At 40.8% G+C, this 14523-nt stretch overlaps 2 protein-coding genes across 4 annotated transcripts in view; one reads left to right on the forward strand and one right to left on the reverse strand.

Moving 5' to 3' along the window:
* Positions 1-7339, forward strand: part of BZW1 (basic leucine zipper and W2 domains 1) — a 9143-nt gene extending 1804 nt beyond the window's left edge. The window contains 11 exon segments of the mRNA XM_010296331.1: positions 421-597; positions 2991-3085; positions 3337-3402; positions 3691-3826; positions 4366-4475; positions 4594-4764; positions 5116-5262; positions 5587-5725; positions 6615-6679; positions 6681-6738; positions 6988-7339. Of these exon segments, the coding sequence (XP_010294633.1) occupies positions 421-597; positions 2991-3085; positions 3337-3402; positions 3691-3826; positions 4366-4475; positions 4594-4764; positions 5116-5262; positions 5587-5725; positions 6615-6679; positions 6681-6738; positions 6988-7019 (1196 nt within the window). The 3' untranslated portion in view covers positions 7020-7339.
* Positions 7340-8404: 1065 nt separating this feature from the next.
* Positions 8405-13957, reverse strand: CLK1 (CDC-like kinase 1). 3 transcript variants are annotated; one of them, XM_010296334.1, is made up of 12 exons: positions 13800-13957; positions 13420-13615; positions 12238-12325; positions 11744-11810; positions 10719-10835; positions 10417-10583; positions 10242-10336; positions 10026-10155; positions 9809-9891; positions 9151-9230; positions 8820-8910; positions 8405-8713 (listed from the first exon to the last, which is right to left on the reverse strand). In XM_010296334.1, the coding sequence occupies exons 1-12, from the start codon at positions 13955-13957 to the stop codon at positions 8501-8503; spliced, it is 1485 nt and encodes a 494-aa protein (XP_010294636.1). In that variant the 3' UTR covers positions 8405-8500. The 3 variants fall into 3 exon arrangements, with proteins under 3 accessions (XP_010294636.1, XP_010294635.1, XP_010294634.1); XM_010296333.1 differs by having other exon boundaries at positions 12238-12328; XM_010296332.1 differs by having other exon boundaries at positions 12238-12328; positions 13417-13615.
* Positions 13958-14523: the final 566 nt, after the last annotated feature.

Consider the following 14523-nt stretch of genomic DNA (forward strand, 5'->3'; position numbering starts at 1 on the left):
TGAACAGGGGTATAAGAATCAAACTGAGAACTCAGATAAGCTTTATTAGAGCCAACTTATCATAACAAACAACGGTTCTTCACAGTTGAAGTACTGTAAGAATTCAGTTAGAGGTAACTAAGGAATGTTTTAGCTTTCGATAGCCTTTCCCCCGCCCTTGACTTAATAGGGGAGTGAAAGCAGTAAAATTTCGTACTGCTATATTGGCCATTGAAATTCATTTTAGGCTACACTGTTAAGTTGCTATTTGTGCTAGTTAATTCCAGTTGTCTTGGAAGCCTGGAATGATCTCAGTTGTGTTTAACTTCAGGCTTGCTGGTGCAAGTTTTGTTTTGTTTTTTTAAATAACATTAACATGTCAGACTTTACAAACCAAACAGCTGTGTGTGGCAACTTTATTTCAATGCTTTGTCTTTACAGATGAAAAAGAGAGGTTTGACCCTACTCAGTTCCAGGACTGTATTATTCAAGGTTTAACTGAAACTGGCACTGACTTGGAGGCAGTAGCAAAGTTTCTTGATGCTTCTGGCGCAAAACTTGACTATCGCCGCTATGCAGAAACGCTGTTTGACATCCTGGTGGCTGGTGGAATGCTGGGTAAGTCCCTTTGATGGAGCTGCTCTCAACCTTTATTCACTTGACTCTATGAAAGCTCACTGTTTTCTTTCAGTGTAAAAACTCTGCTAAAGATCCGATTGAGTGCGTAGAACAGGGTTTAAGTTACCTGTGGTAAACTATCTGACCATCTTAGTGACTGAGCAATCAATTTCTGTAGAAATACTCTGTGTACCCTGCTGCACTTTTGCTTGAGTCAGTTTGCATTCTTTAAAGTGTAGACTGTACAAAATTTGACTTACAGGAAAATATATTGGATTATTTTATATTTTGACTAGGAGCGGATCTTGACTCTGTAGTCAAGTTCTCTTCTGCTGATATGAGATGGATGAATGCTTGTTTCAGGTGTGTTGTCTGTGGTCGCAAGGCCAACGGAGTTGCCCTGGGAGATTCTGATATGATCCTGTGCTTTGTGCACTCCACCCTGTTATTTTGGAAAGTAATGTTGTTTACAGAAGAATCTGATGTGCTTGATCTTGGAAATGCTGTTACAAATCGTTTGTTCTTGGCAATGGTGAGGTCATGGGCTTTAGCAGATATCAGGGAGTGAGAAATGATAGGGTGGTCGAGTCAGTGGAAAACACAAGGAACTGAGGAAGTGCAGTGTGATGACGAAAAGTCTTGTAAACTCATCTGCACACTGTGTGTAAAGAGCAAAGATTGGAACAGATGCTCACCAACCACGTAAGAAACAGATGATGCTAAATGAGGTTGAAAAGTAATTAAAAAAAAAAAAAGGTGATACTTCTAGGTTTAGACTTTACATTTCCTGCTTGACTAAATACTGTTTAATGAGAAAGGGTTCAGATGGCAGGGACCCATTTATAATACAGACTGTGAAGAGGACCCTTTGTGTTTGTCTGCCTAGACTGGAAAAGGTCTGTCTTAGGTTTTAGTGTTTGTTATGCAATAGTTGGGGGGGAGGATTTAAATGAGAAATTTGACAGTTGCAGAAAATTTTCTGTCATGTAACAAAAGCAGAATTCAAATGACCTAAATGCATAGCAGCAGGAGCAAGAAACACCTGATTCTGGGCCGCAGTCAGACTGTGGACAGCAGTTCTGCAGTGGGGGTGGCTGGTTTGGGAGGACGCATCTGTTGTGTGTTCAGGTGGTCTTCACACTGATACTGTAGAAATGGCAGGTGGCTTGCTCAAACGCTGAAAGGCAAGGCTTTCAAAATGGTTTGACTTCATGAAGTGTGCCCACTTACCTCAAAGCTGTGTATTGGAACAGTCTTTGTATGACTGAAGTTACTGTCATGTTCCTTCTGGCAAGAGGGTCTTTTGCTGATGTTAAAAGAGCTAGTAGCACGAGTAAGTAAACCTGTCTGTCACATGGAGCATTGCTGCTTAAAATGGTTAACGTACAAATTGTTACAATCTGTGGGTTTACATGCAAGTCTTAACCACTGTATACTGTGTTAGGAAGTGTTCTTTCTAGGAACAAGGCTGAGGGGGAAGGGAAAAATGTATTGCTGCATTAATGGTGCTATAGGCGTCCTTTACTCAACTCCCTCTCTGTAACAAGTAGCTAGGTAGACTAGCTTTGCTCTTCAGTGAGACAAGGCCAAAATAAAAAGTGGTACCTTGTTCCCTTACCACATTTTAATATTCTTACCACTAATGCTTATCTCCGTCTTCAAGTCATGTTTCTGACTAATATATAACAAAAGGATTTCCCTTATGTAGGATGGTATAGAAATCGGTGATGAGGATTCTGGCACTGGAGTTGGTGACTTGAATTCGCCCTAGTCAGTGAAGCAGCCTGGCTACCAGTCAAACGCCTGTATTAAACTGAAGAGGAATGGTGAAGAAGCATCTTCTAATTAGCAGCTAAAAAGCTGAAGTGCCTTTCAAGACTAAAGTCTCAAGCTCATCTCTGGGGCACTGAATTTTGAACATGTGTCTCTACATGATACGCCTCCCGTTGTGACTTACTCTGTTACTTAAAAGACACTTACAAAGCAGCACTATCACAGCAGACACTAAAAATATACTTGCTAGGATTAAGCAGCTTCCTGTAAGGGAAGAGGAGCTCATATGGTCATGTTAACTTATCCATATGTAAATAAAACATGTTGCCAGTCCGTTCAGCAGTGGGAGGTCAGAATATTTCAATGTTCATACCTAAGCTACTGATTTTAAAAGTTGCACTGCAGCAGTGGAGCAGACAGAAATGTAGGAGTGTCTTCAGTGATTCAGTCACTCAGTTCATCATGAAAGGACAAGATGTTGCATGTTGATCCTAAAGGTCTTTTCCAACCTTAATGATTCTATGATTCTGTGTTATGGGTATTGGAATTCTTGTCGTGGAGACTACTAGGTACTATTACTACTGGGGAGTAATACCACTAATACTGAAACTCTTCTTTAGCCCCAGGTGGTACCCTGGCAGATGACATGACACGCACAAATGTCTGTGTATTTGCAGCACAGGAGGACCTAGAAACCATGCAAGCATTTGCTCAGGTTAGTTCTGAAATGAGTACAATTTAACCGAAACTGTTTAGTGGTTGAAAATGAAATGTTTGTGTTGTTGAAAGTTTAGGTAAAAATAATGCTTGGCTTTAAAAAGCTTACTAGAAGAGAGGTAAAGTAGCACTGTCTTAAGCTGAAAGTGCTCTAAAGAGTTCGGACAAACTTTACTGAACTAGATTTTTTTTATTTGTAATTAAATGATAGTTCAAAGCAAAAAGATAATACACACTGTATCTTTTTAGGTTTTTAACAAGCTAATCAGGCGTTACAAGTACCTGGAGAAAGGCTTTGAAGATGAAGTCAAAAAGGTATGGATTTGGTCCTTATCAAGCTGACAAATAAACCTTCAAATTCTGCTAGTTAGTCACTCTATACAGTGGAGTTATATCATACAATGGATTATTAAAATAGAAAGCATAAGTTGTTAATAGAACAACAGCTAGCTTGTATGACTACTGGAGAAGACTACCAGTGAACTAGTGCTTCTGCTAGTTGAAGAGCTTGATTGAGACAAAAGTTGCTTAACACGGAAGCAGTAGCCTAACTTTAGTGAGAGATGGTAGTTTTATAGCAATTCGTCTTACTTCCTCTTGCAGTTGCTGCTGTTCCTGAAGGGGTTCTCAGAATCTGAGCGGAACAAACTGGCCATGTTGACGGGTATTCTGCTAGCCAATGGCACACTTAATGCATCCATTCTCAACAGTCTTTACAATGAGAACTTGGTTAAAGAAGGTAAGTGTTGCCCAGCTCCTCCTTTAGGGAAGGGTGGTGGAGACAGAACCATGACAAGTAGGTGGAAATTGTGATGCCAGTACACCCTTGTAGGTCAATAGTTTCATCTGGTGATAGATTTACTACGGGATGAGCAAAGGTAAACATGCTGCCTCACAACCTGCAAGGTCTTGCTAAAGACTTCAGAAAACTAGTCTTTTCAGAAAAGTTGTGTGTAGGACTTCCTGCATGGCACTGGGGGCTGCCGTCACTAGTGTTGCCCAGCAAGGCGGTACTGTATTTTGGAGGGGGACCTTTCAGGATAAAGAAGCTGTGTCTTTAGGCAGCTTCTTAAATCGCAGCAAGGAGAGTTGAATTTAGTACAGGGAAGCCTTCACGATGCTGAGCGGTGAGAAAAGTCCCATGTGCCGGAGGCTACAGTGTCCGCAGGCAGAGGGGCTGCCTCTGAGCACAGCTGCTGCTGCTTTGAGCAGGTCTCTGACAAACTAGGAGCCTTTGTTTTGAATTCCGATAATAATATTGCTATTCCTATTGCACAGGTGTTTCTGCAGCTTTTGCAGTCAAGCTGTTCAAATCATGGATAAATGAGAAAGATATTAATGCAGTGGCTGTCAGTCTTCGTAAAGTAAACATGGATAACAGGCTGATGGTGAGTACCACTGAAATTACTGATTTACTACTTAAGCCAGTTTTGTAATAGCATTTACCAGCAAAGTACTCAACACGCATTTCTTTTGTGAAAATGTTGTTTTAAACTTTGTTTTCAGGAACTCTTCCCAGCCAACAAACAAAGTGTTGAACACTTCTCCAAGTACTTCACTGAAGCAGGACTAAAAGAACTTTCTGAGTATGTTCGGAACCAGCAAACCATAGGAGCTCGGAAGGAGCTGCAGAAAGAACTTCAGGAGCAGATGTCAAGGGGAGATCCGTTCAAGGATGTAGGTATTTGTCTGCGGACAAGGTGTAGGTGCTTTGGGTTTTTTTCTTTTTTTCTGTAGGAACTTAGCTCAAATTACCTGAAATAAAATAGCATCTAATACTAATATGAAGATATATGCCTAATTACATACTGAATTTAAACACCTAGCCCTCACTAAGAATTAAAGTTAGGACCAGGATGTTTTGTTACTAGCTTTGTAGTCTTTCCTTCATGTCCTGAATCCTGCTGTATGATTAAGGGGGTTGTTTGTGGTTCCGAAATCTTCTGGGTTGTCTTTAGAATGGAAGATTTTAATTTAGCTTAGTGTCGTATGTGGCCTGTGTGCTGAGTCTTTTATTCTGACTGGCAGATAATCCTGTACGTGAAGGAGGAGATGAAGAAAAACAACATCTCAGAACAGACTGTGGTAGCCATAATCTGGTCAAGCGTAATGAGCACAGTTGAATGGAACAAAAAGGAGGAGCTGGTAGCCGAGCAAGCCATTAAGCACTTGAAGGTACTGTAACTTAAATATGGACTTCTGTACCTGTTGGGTAGGGCTTGGGCTTCTCTTTGTCTCCAGCTCCCTTTTAAATGAGTTAAACCTACAAACCCCCTAATGCTGAGACGGCATTAGATGGGGAATTCCTCCCCTTGTAACTGTGGTGTTAAGAGTCCCAGTTACTGAGGCAAAAGCAGCATGGCTTCTGTAGAAGCACTTGGGCTGGGGCAGGGGGTGGAAATGTTTCGGCAGTGGCTGATGGAAACTGCATGAAACCAGTCTAGTCAGGCAGTAAGTGTGACGTGCCCTGCGTGTGCCAACTGGTTGTTCCTGTTACAGCAATACAGCCCTCTACTCGCTGCCTTTACTACCCAAGGTCAGTCAGAGCTGACTCTTCTGTTGAAGATTCAGGAGTATTGTTATGACAACATTCACTTCATGAAGGCCTTCCAGAAAATAGTGGTGCTCTTCTATAAAGGTAACTCCTGTGGGTTTGTAGTTTTGGGGGTTTGTGAGGTGGTTTGTTGGCTGTGAGTTTTTTTTAAAGCCTATTATTTGCAGAATGCTTCATTCCTGGTAAGTCCTTTTGGGAGATCAGTGCTACAACTTTGCATTTAATGAGCTGAAAAATTTTCTACCTTCTGTTTGCAAAGATGGAGCAGTAAAATGCCAAGGTGAACGTGGCTGTCCTTGGCATATGGGGAAGTACTCCTCTAGACAAGGATGCTGCCTGTCTACTAGATGTTAAGAGTTGTGGTAGATCAAAAGCTAAATTTACATTTTAAGGCTCTTTGGCCCTTTTAAAAAAAAAATACATGGTTGTATTCTTCTTAGTTCTCTGAACACTGACTCTGAACAGCCAGAGCTGGAGACATCAAGGTGTTCTGGGATGTGGTAGGCTGTTAAATGGTCTTACTAAAAAGCATGCTGTGCATCTGTGGAAACACCACAGGAACATAAGGAAACTTGTTAAACTGAAGATTATATTGCACTTGTAAAATCTAAAAAACCGATTAAACGCTTCCTGTGGTGTACTTTAGTCTTTAAAGAATGTGCATCTGTTCTTAGCAGTTGACTAAAGCTTTACTTAGAGCATGTCATCTCAAATACCTATGAAATAGTCAAGTATTTCAATATATATATTGAAATATATATTGAAATAGTGGGAGGGAAAGCGCAGCTCCTAGTTGGGTGCTTGGGAAACCCCCAGCAGCCAAACCCCCATGCGTGGTGCTCTGAATTTTGAAACGCTGGCGTTGGGCTGTCCAGCCATACCCAGGGAAGGAGTAAAGGCTGCCAGCCAGGGGTACTCAGTAAGTGATATTCAGTGGTTTGCTGTGTTAATACTGCTCTTGCACATCTTACAGCTGAAGTTCTGAGTGAAGAACCCATCCTGAAGTGGTATAAAGATGCGCATCTTGCAAAAGGGAAGAAAAAAATTTCTGGAGCAAATGAAAAAGTTTGTTGAATGGCTCAAGAATGCTGAAGAAGGTAACCATCAGCTTAGCTCAAAACTTGAGCTTGTTCATTTGGGAACCCTAATGCAATCATGCTTTGTGGTGGGAGGCGGTGGGGCTGTCGGTTGCCCCTCTGAGAATACGTGTGCCCGCTGTACTGGCTAGAAATGCTTGCTGGTGAAACCCATGCAGATCCAATGGCAGCCATTGTGTGGGCCGCAGGGCAGCGGCTGGACCAGGGCTGACCTGCTGGCAGCCTGCTGACAAGGTGTCTCTGTTACAGAGTCGGAGTCTGAAGCTGAAGAAGGCGACTGACCTGTGAAACTCTGTCCTCAGTAAAGCAAACAGGAGCTGTAGATAAGTGTCATGTCTCATGTGTCCTTCCAATTCTTACATCCTACCTCCCTATATCAAGCATGATATAAGGGCTCTCATGGCAATTTATTTTAACTGTTTTCTATAGTTATTGAAATACTGGGTTTAGTTTTTAAAACCATGTTTTAAGTAGCTTACAGGAGCTAGTGTAGATTTGACTCTTAACCTGCATTTGTCCTTTTCAGTTATACTCTACCTCCTGTATTTTCTACTGTAATAATGTAATTTAAGGCCTTCCACAATGAAATCCATTTTACCCCTTGGGTTTTCTATCTCTATTTGAGTAGACATGATATGATGAACGAGATTTATGGTAGTTCTGTTTGCAAATTAAACTGTAAGAAGCCTCCAAAGTGAAGAGGCCATGGATTGTGTGGTAACTCGGTGCAACACTTCAGTCCATACTGGTGGCACCAAATAAACCCCTTTCACAGGCGCCTGTCTCCCTCCCCAAGAACCTTGTCATCTCTTTACTAAACTTCCAGCATAAAGCAATCCTCTGTCCTAAGCACTGGGTGAAGCAGCTGCCCTGCTCCTGGGAGCTCGGTGTCCTACTGGAAAACAGCTCTTCTGGCAGCAGAGCCTGGTCACCATGGCAGGGTATGGAGTGGCACCTTGTGGGCTGCTGCAAGCAGGTGGCCTGTGTGCCCGAGGGGCTGCCAGGCTCCTCTGCAGCCCGGCAGCCCCTTCCTCTCTCAGGAGGTACACACGGTGCTGTTCCACCCCCTACTGCCCAACAGCCTCCCAGAGCCCAGCCCTGTGCTGCTCAGTAACTGTATAGCTGCAGACCCTCTCCCTCCCCTTGAAACTGAGAGATTATTTTATGCTGGCAGTTGACATGTTAAACCCAATAGCTCAACAACTGCTCCCTGAAACTTTGAATTCTTAATGGAAATTCTCAGGACAGCTCATAAACCAAGAAAAAGGGTGAAGTCTAGACTGTTGTAAGCTAATAATGAGCATTAACTAAAATACTGGTAACCACAGTATACCTACTAAAATTGAAAAATAAAATTTGGTGATCACAATGCACTAAATACTACAGTAATTTTTCTTACTTCGCTAACTTTTTCCTTAAACAAATAAAGGCCATCCTTACACTTAACGTCAAGGGCTGTTGCTGTTCTTTTATCCAAAAAGGAAGCATCAGTGACACTTTTGCTATTCCAGTAACAGCTGAATAAAACATCATTAATAATAATAATAATACTTTCTTGCAGCTAGGAGGCCTGTTTTATAGAGCAGGGGGTGCTGTTTTCCACATGCTTAAAGTCCTGAGATTTTTACTTACTGAGGAAACGCAGCCAGGTTCAGTAGTCTCTTTTTCTTAAATAAGTTTTATGCCAGCAGCTGGATTAAGCTTGTATCCAAAAAGTCATACAAAATAGGGCATTTACAAAATAACTGTACACAATAAATATTTAACATTTTTTATGTTTCTTTGGTGGACTGACATCTGTGTCAGCCTGCTCAGCTATCGGAGACAGCGTCCTTTCTTCCTGTTTCAGTGGAAAGAAGAAAGGATGTTTCAGTGCTTCTTCAAGAGTAATGCGCTTGGCTGGGTCATACTCCAGCATCTTTTGAATGAGGTCAAAGAGGTTCTCGTGGTCAGAATTGTGGCAGGTCATGAATTCCTTCATGAAGAAAACAACAAAACATGGGGTTTTTTTATTTTGTAAAAGAAAAACCAAAAACCAAACAACTCCTCTCCCCAAAAGCGTTCTCCTTCTGCCCTCTTACCTTCAGTGGCTTACAGCGCCTCGAGACGTATCTACCAGCAGAACTGTTTTCATCCCAATCCAGCCGGTCATGACGGAAATACTTGCGTTTCCTTAAACAAAGAGGCCAGAGTTTGTTATTCGAAGGTTCTGTTTTGTGCCTTCACTAGAAGTTTATCAGCATCTGGGAACAAACTGGGAACTTGGGAACTGATCTGGGAGTATTCCACAAGAATGGCCAGCTTGTTAAAGCAGATCAGAAGGATAAATCTGAGTTTAATGAATTTAGTAAACCAAATCTGAAAATACTTAAATTACTCTGTAGCAGTCCAGCTATGGGAAAGTATAATTACCTGGTTTTCTTTATCATATGACTTGGCAAAGGCCCCAGTATTCGTTCCATCATTGCCAGGTGTTCTTTGCTGTCGTGGGTCTGGAGGGAAATCAAGATAGGACATTTTTGTTCATTGTTACAGGAAGTTACCAAGAACCACAGAGGAACCTTACTTCATTTTTGACTGTACCCTGCAACCAATAATTAATTTCAGATTAAGGGAGAGGGTGCACTCATCTGTTTCCTGAAGTAAGTTACAATGTACTGAGTGTTTTTTCCCTTGACCCTGCCTTGTTTGTTTTTTCCTTTGTTCATAAATTTCAAGTTTCAGCAATACTGTCAAGATGAGAGAATTCAGGTATGAGTAGTAGCTGCCTTTAGGGATAGATGAAGCTACATCTGTTAACAATGTGGCTTGTAAAATGCCAGTGTTAACAGGGGCATCCCTCCTATCAAGCTGGGGCCACAGTGTTTACTGAAAGCAACTCGCAGAAATCTGCTGCGAAGGTTCCTTTATGCCTACCTCCTCTGTTCTCTTCAACTGGGCATTACAGAGAACTGCAGCCTCATTTCCTCCACAGACCCCTCCCCTTGGCCCCCACCTCTCTGTAGCATGTTTTCACCACACTGAGGAGCATTATACATGCTGCATCTTTTTGAGGTCCATAGTCACCTACCGGAAATACTGTGAATCCGAGGTAGTATTCTATGAGAATACAGCCTATGCTCCAAACATCGCATGGTTGTGACCATCCCAGTGCTGTGAACAGAATTCAGAAGGTTCATGTTTATACCAGACTGCAAACAGTTCAACAGCCCAAGCAAGATCTGCCACACTTCAGCAGCACCATTCAATAGCGCACCAAAAGATCAGCCTTGCTGGCTTCTACTGACCTAGGATAACTTCAGGTGCTCTGTAATGTCTTGTAGACACCAAAGTGCTATGATACTCATCATCATATGTTGCGCTCCCGAAGTCCACAACTTTGATGTCTGGATTTTTTAGCGTGCGTTCATCGCATTTCTGAAATCAAACACAATGAGATGCAAGTTGGCAAATAAACCCAGATGATTGCTGAGGGGCAGGTGGGGAAGAGGGCAGCAGCTTACCAGCCTGGGGTTATACTCTTCTACATAGTCAGAGGTCACAAATAAAATATTTTCCGGTTTCAGATCTGTATGTGTCAACTTGTTCAAATGCAAAACTGCAAGGTAACAAACAAACAGAGTTGGCAAATCCCCCAGAGGAAGTGTAACAAATAAAGCAAAAAAGAAACATACTTACAGTTCACAGATTTACAGATCTGATATGCCATCTGTCGAATGTGGTCCAGCCGAAATGGCAGAAAGCCATTCTCTTTAATAAAGTCATAGGTGCTGAGCCCCAGGAGCTCAAAAACAATGCAGACATGTCCATGGTACTCAAACCACTCTAACATCTGGACACAGCGACTGCAAAAGCAGGAGAATACATGAATTGCAACAGGGAGCTGTATAACCCTGAGGTACGTATGTCATATGTTACAGAACGCAACATCACAGAAATCTTGAAGCCAACGCAAAACACAGTCGGCTTTGTATACTTACTATGTACTGCTGGGGTCTGATGCATTTAAATGTTCCAGTACTTGTATTTCTGCACGAGCTGCTTCGGAGTACCTATCAACATTTTTTACTATTTTCACAGCTACATGTCTGTCTTCCCTGAAAAAAGACGGGTTTTAACAGCAATTAGAACAACAAGGAGTTTTAACCACAACTATTCAGTAATTATCACCACATACATTGTTTATAACAATGGGAACCTTACCAGGAAAGGTCTTTTTTTAAGTACATAAAGACCTAATATAACTAAGGTTCATCTATGCACAAACACAACTAAAATTTAATCTTCAAATTTTGAAAACCTACTCAATACCTTGTATATCGGTATTATTCTTAAGGGTTAAAAGCCCCATTTACCTCACCTTTGTATTTAAGTATGCTGGGCTAATATTCTAGAAACATCCACAATCTCGCAGTCTAACACAACTGTCAGTCAAAAATGACAAGTTGTCTTCAGTTGTTTAAGTAGTAAACATGTATCTAACCGAGGTGTCACATGCCTTCCGCAGTGACCAGTCTTGTTTCATACCCTTTTGCATGCAGCAAAACTGCCGTCAGACACAAAATGTGTTTTCGATTTAGAACATGCTCACTGCTAGAACCCAAATGGCATTGCATCATTACAGACGGTACTTCAAGGTAAGCTAGACATCAGAGAGGTTGCTCATCACACAGCTGGGGTGGACCAGGCCCCAGGACTGCAGAGTTGGGGGGAGTGCAGCTTCACTCCACATCGTCTAGGCCACTTCCCGCCATCAGCCCCCGACCACTGCCTGGCTGGGGTGCGCCCAACGCCTCATCCACCAGCCCTGCACAACCCTCATGCTGTTTTCAGCACAACATACTAACCTACGTTTGTGTATGGGAACTGCGGCAGCTCGAAAGAAATACACAGGGCAGCATACAAGGAAGTAAAGATAAAACCTGATACAATGCGGAAGCCCTTCACAAACCACACAGTGATAGTATCGGTAAGAAAAATTACATGTATGTAACAAAAGACTTACGCTTTGTGATCGATGCATTCCACTACTTTTCCAAAAGCACCTTCACCCAAAGTAGAGACGATCTCATCTATAAAGAAAAGAACTCTCAGTCACAGAAGTTGTGGTTACTCAGCTATTAAAAAAAACAAGCAAACAAACAAAAATAAAACAAACAAAAAGACTAAGTACTATCACTGAAGCTATTCTAGACTCTGCTTCTTTAAATTGTAAATAGCTAGTTTGAGAGATGTTATTGGACAACTCTCATCAAGGCACATTTACAGGGATCTCATTCTAGTAGGTTCATTAACTTCATTTACTATTTTGGGGGGAGAAAAAAAGGGGAAAAAGAAATAAGAAATAGATTTAAGTTCTACAAAAAAGAATAACAATCCCCACCCCCAAACAAAAAAAGTCAAGACAGAAAGAAAAGACTTCCAAAGCCCCCTCACATCTTATGCTAAAAGAACTTATTCTATCTGAAAAGTTAATAAATTTTGAAAAATATTCTATACATCTTGCACTTAGTACGTCTCCACTCTGACAGATCAGGTGACCCTCCTCATCATCCTCTACACTCCTGGATCTTTTCCTTCGATGACTCTTCTGGAACGGCACCAAGATCGTCCAGCCAATCAATAAACCCGAGTGAATTCAGGTCAGAATACGAAATTCATTCAGCAGGGAGATATTCAGGCATTCAGATACACGCCAGGCCACACACAGTTGGCAGGAGCAATTTCAAATTCAGTCCCCGGAAATTCACAGGGCACATAGTTTATGTTACAGGAGAAAAACATGGCAAGGAACAGATTTTCAGATGAGATACTCAAAGTGGCAAGGCAACAAAGAATTACAACACAACTGTTTTTCTTTTAAAAAAGATTGGTTCACTGAATTTTACTTTAGGATTTCAGTGCACTCATTTTTTTTTTTAAAGCAAAAGGATTTAATAACTATCATATATATATATATATAAGAAAAAAACCACAGCCTTGTGGCCAAATTAAAATACCCATCTTAAGTAATCAAGATTAAATCACTGGTCTGAATATTTGACAATTTTTTTTTTTTAAATCATAGATAGCATATACATTTACTTTAGGCTTTCTCAGCTAAAGATCCTAAATTATAAATCCTATCTTCAGCTTTTTTAAGAGTTAAATATATTAACAAAGATCGGAAAAACCACCCTGCTAGTGGGCAGACATCATTCATATCTGATTCTACAGACTTTTCAGTGATACTTAAAACATCTCACTAAATAAATTTTTTTAAAAAGTAAAACACTGACATCTCCTTGCTACTTCAGTGATACTTAGTCAAAAACAAGTTTAAAAGCTTGTTCTTGGATTTTCGAGTCGGGCTTGTCATGATAAAAATTCTGAAGGCATAAAAGTGATGCCTGTATTTCAAGTACTCCAATTGATGGCTCTTATTCATTAATCTGCTCAAATATATCCAATGAACAAATAGCAAGACTATGTTCTGTGGTATCACAAGCATACCTACAAACTATGCATTTTCACTGAAGGAAATAAAATCCTAGCAAAAAGAATACTCCACTAATAGTAGCTAAAGGAATAAACTATATTATCGACAGAATTCCCCAACCCCCCACACTCAACTACTACTGCCCAGCTGAGAATCTATCTTCTTAAAATAAAAAAATCCTAAATTAAAATTGGTCACACCACCTGTGAATGATGATGATGACAGGTAGTGTGATGTGTCTTGTATTTCCTTTTGTAACTACTCGTCCCACTATGACCCGATGATTTGCTACTATGATGCCCAGTATCACATCCTTGATTGTACTCGTTTCTGTATTCTTCAACATAGCGTCGTTCATGATGGTCTCTCTCATTTACAGATTTGGTTTCTGAACAGGTACTACAAACAAAGGATCAAATAAACTCAATTAAAATAATTCTAGTACCTCTATCAAGACACCTTCTTGTTTTAAGCTGTAAAGTAACGCTCTTGAAAGATCTCCAACTCAAAAATGAACATATTGTCAGATGACCTGATGAGAATAATAAAATCTTAAGACATACGCTTTCTGGTATCGGTTTACCTGTCAGGAAGTTTAGAAAGATCATGCTTGCAGTGTTTGTTCTCCTGTGCACCACTTAATGATCTCCTCTTTCTCTTACTGGCACTTTCACATCTTCTGTGATCCGGACTTTCTTTTTTATCCCAGTTGGGATAATTAGTTCGCCTGGAATGCCGCATCTGTAACAAAGATATTTTGCTCTTTGAATTACATTCCACAGACAGTTCTTTTCCAAAGCCATTAATTATCAAATTAACGCTATAACAAAGGTTGTATTTTTCCTCAACTACACAATTTTCATTTTTTCTCTACTTTCTTCCACTTTATTTTTTAATTCAAGAGCTTTTTCAATGTAACCACTTTTGATAGAGGAACATACACCAATAACCTACTTCTTAGAAAAGATTTTTTTAAAAGAAGTACTATGGATCAGACACTGAACACATCCTCTGCATGTTATTTCTGCAAAGCTCCTCAGGCACCCAGTGGTGCATACGCTAGAAAAAAGGAAAGCTTCCCTGTACTTAAAAAAGGGCACACAAATATTGCCCAGCATGCTTTTAAAGACTGAAGGAACTCGTGTCATCATCTTTTACCACGCTTCCTTCTATAGATTCCCGGAGCATTCCTAATGCTAAGTCAAACCGACAATAAAACTGAAGTTATCTCCTCGTTACTTAGCTCGAAGAGGAGATCAGTAACTCACTACACACGTCTTTTACTTCACTTTCCAACCGGAAACCGA

This window comes from Phaethon lepturus, unplaced genomic scaffold, assembly GCF_000687285.1.
Source record: "Phaethon lepturus isolate BGI_N335 unplaced genomic scaffold, ASM68728v1 scaffold19931, whole genome shotgun sequence".
Taxonomy (NCBI): Eukaryota; Metazoa; Chordata; class Aves; order Phaethontiformes; family Phaethontidae; genus Phaethon; species Phaethon lepturus.

Bases quoted from the DNA above. Each gene is read 5' to 3' on its own strand.
- CLK1 (XM_010296332.1), bottom strand. From the start codon at position 13,957: ATGCGGCATTCCAGGCGAACTAATTATCCCAACTGGGATAAAAAAGAA. The intron at 9,231-9,808 runs GTAGGTGACTAT...ATTTCCCTCCAG, and splicing joins TCGGATTCACAGTATTTCCG to ACCCACGACAGCAAAGAACA. The intron at 8,714-8,819 runs GTAAGAGGGCAG...TTCTTCATGAAG, and splicing joins GGCGCTGTAAGCCACTGAAG to GAATTCATGACCTGCCACAA.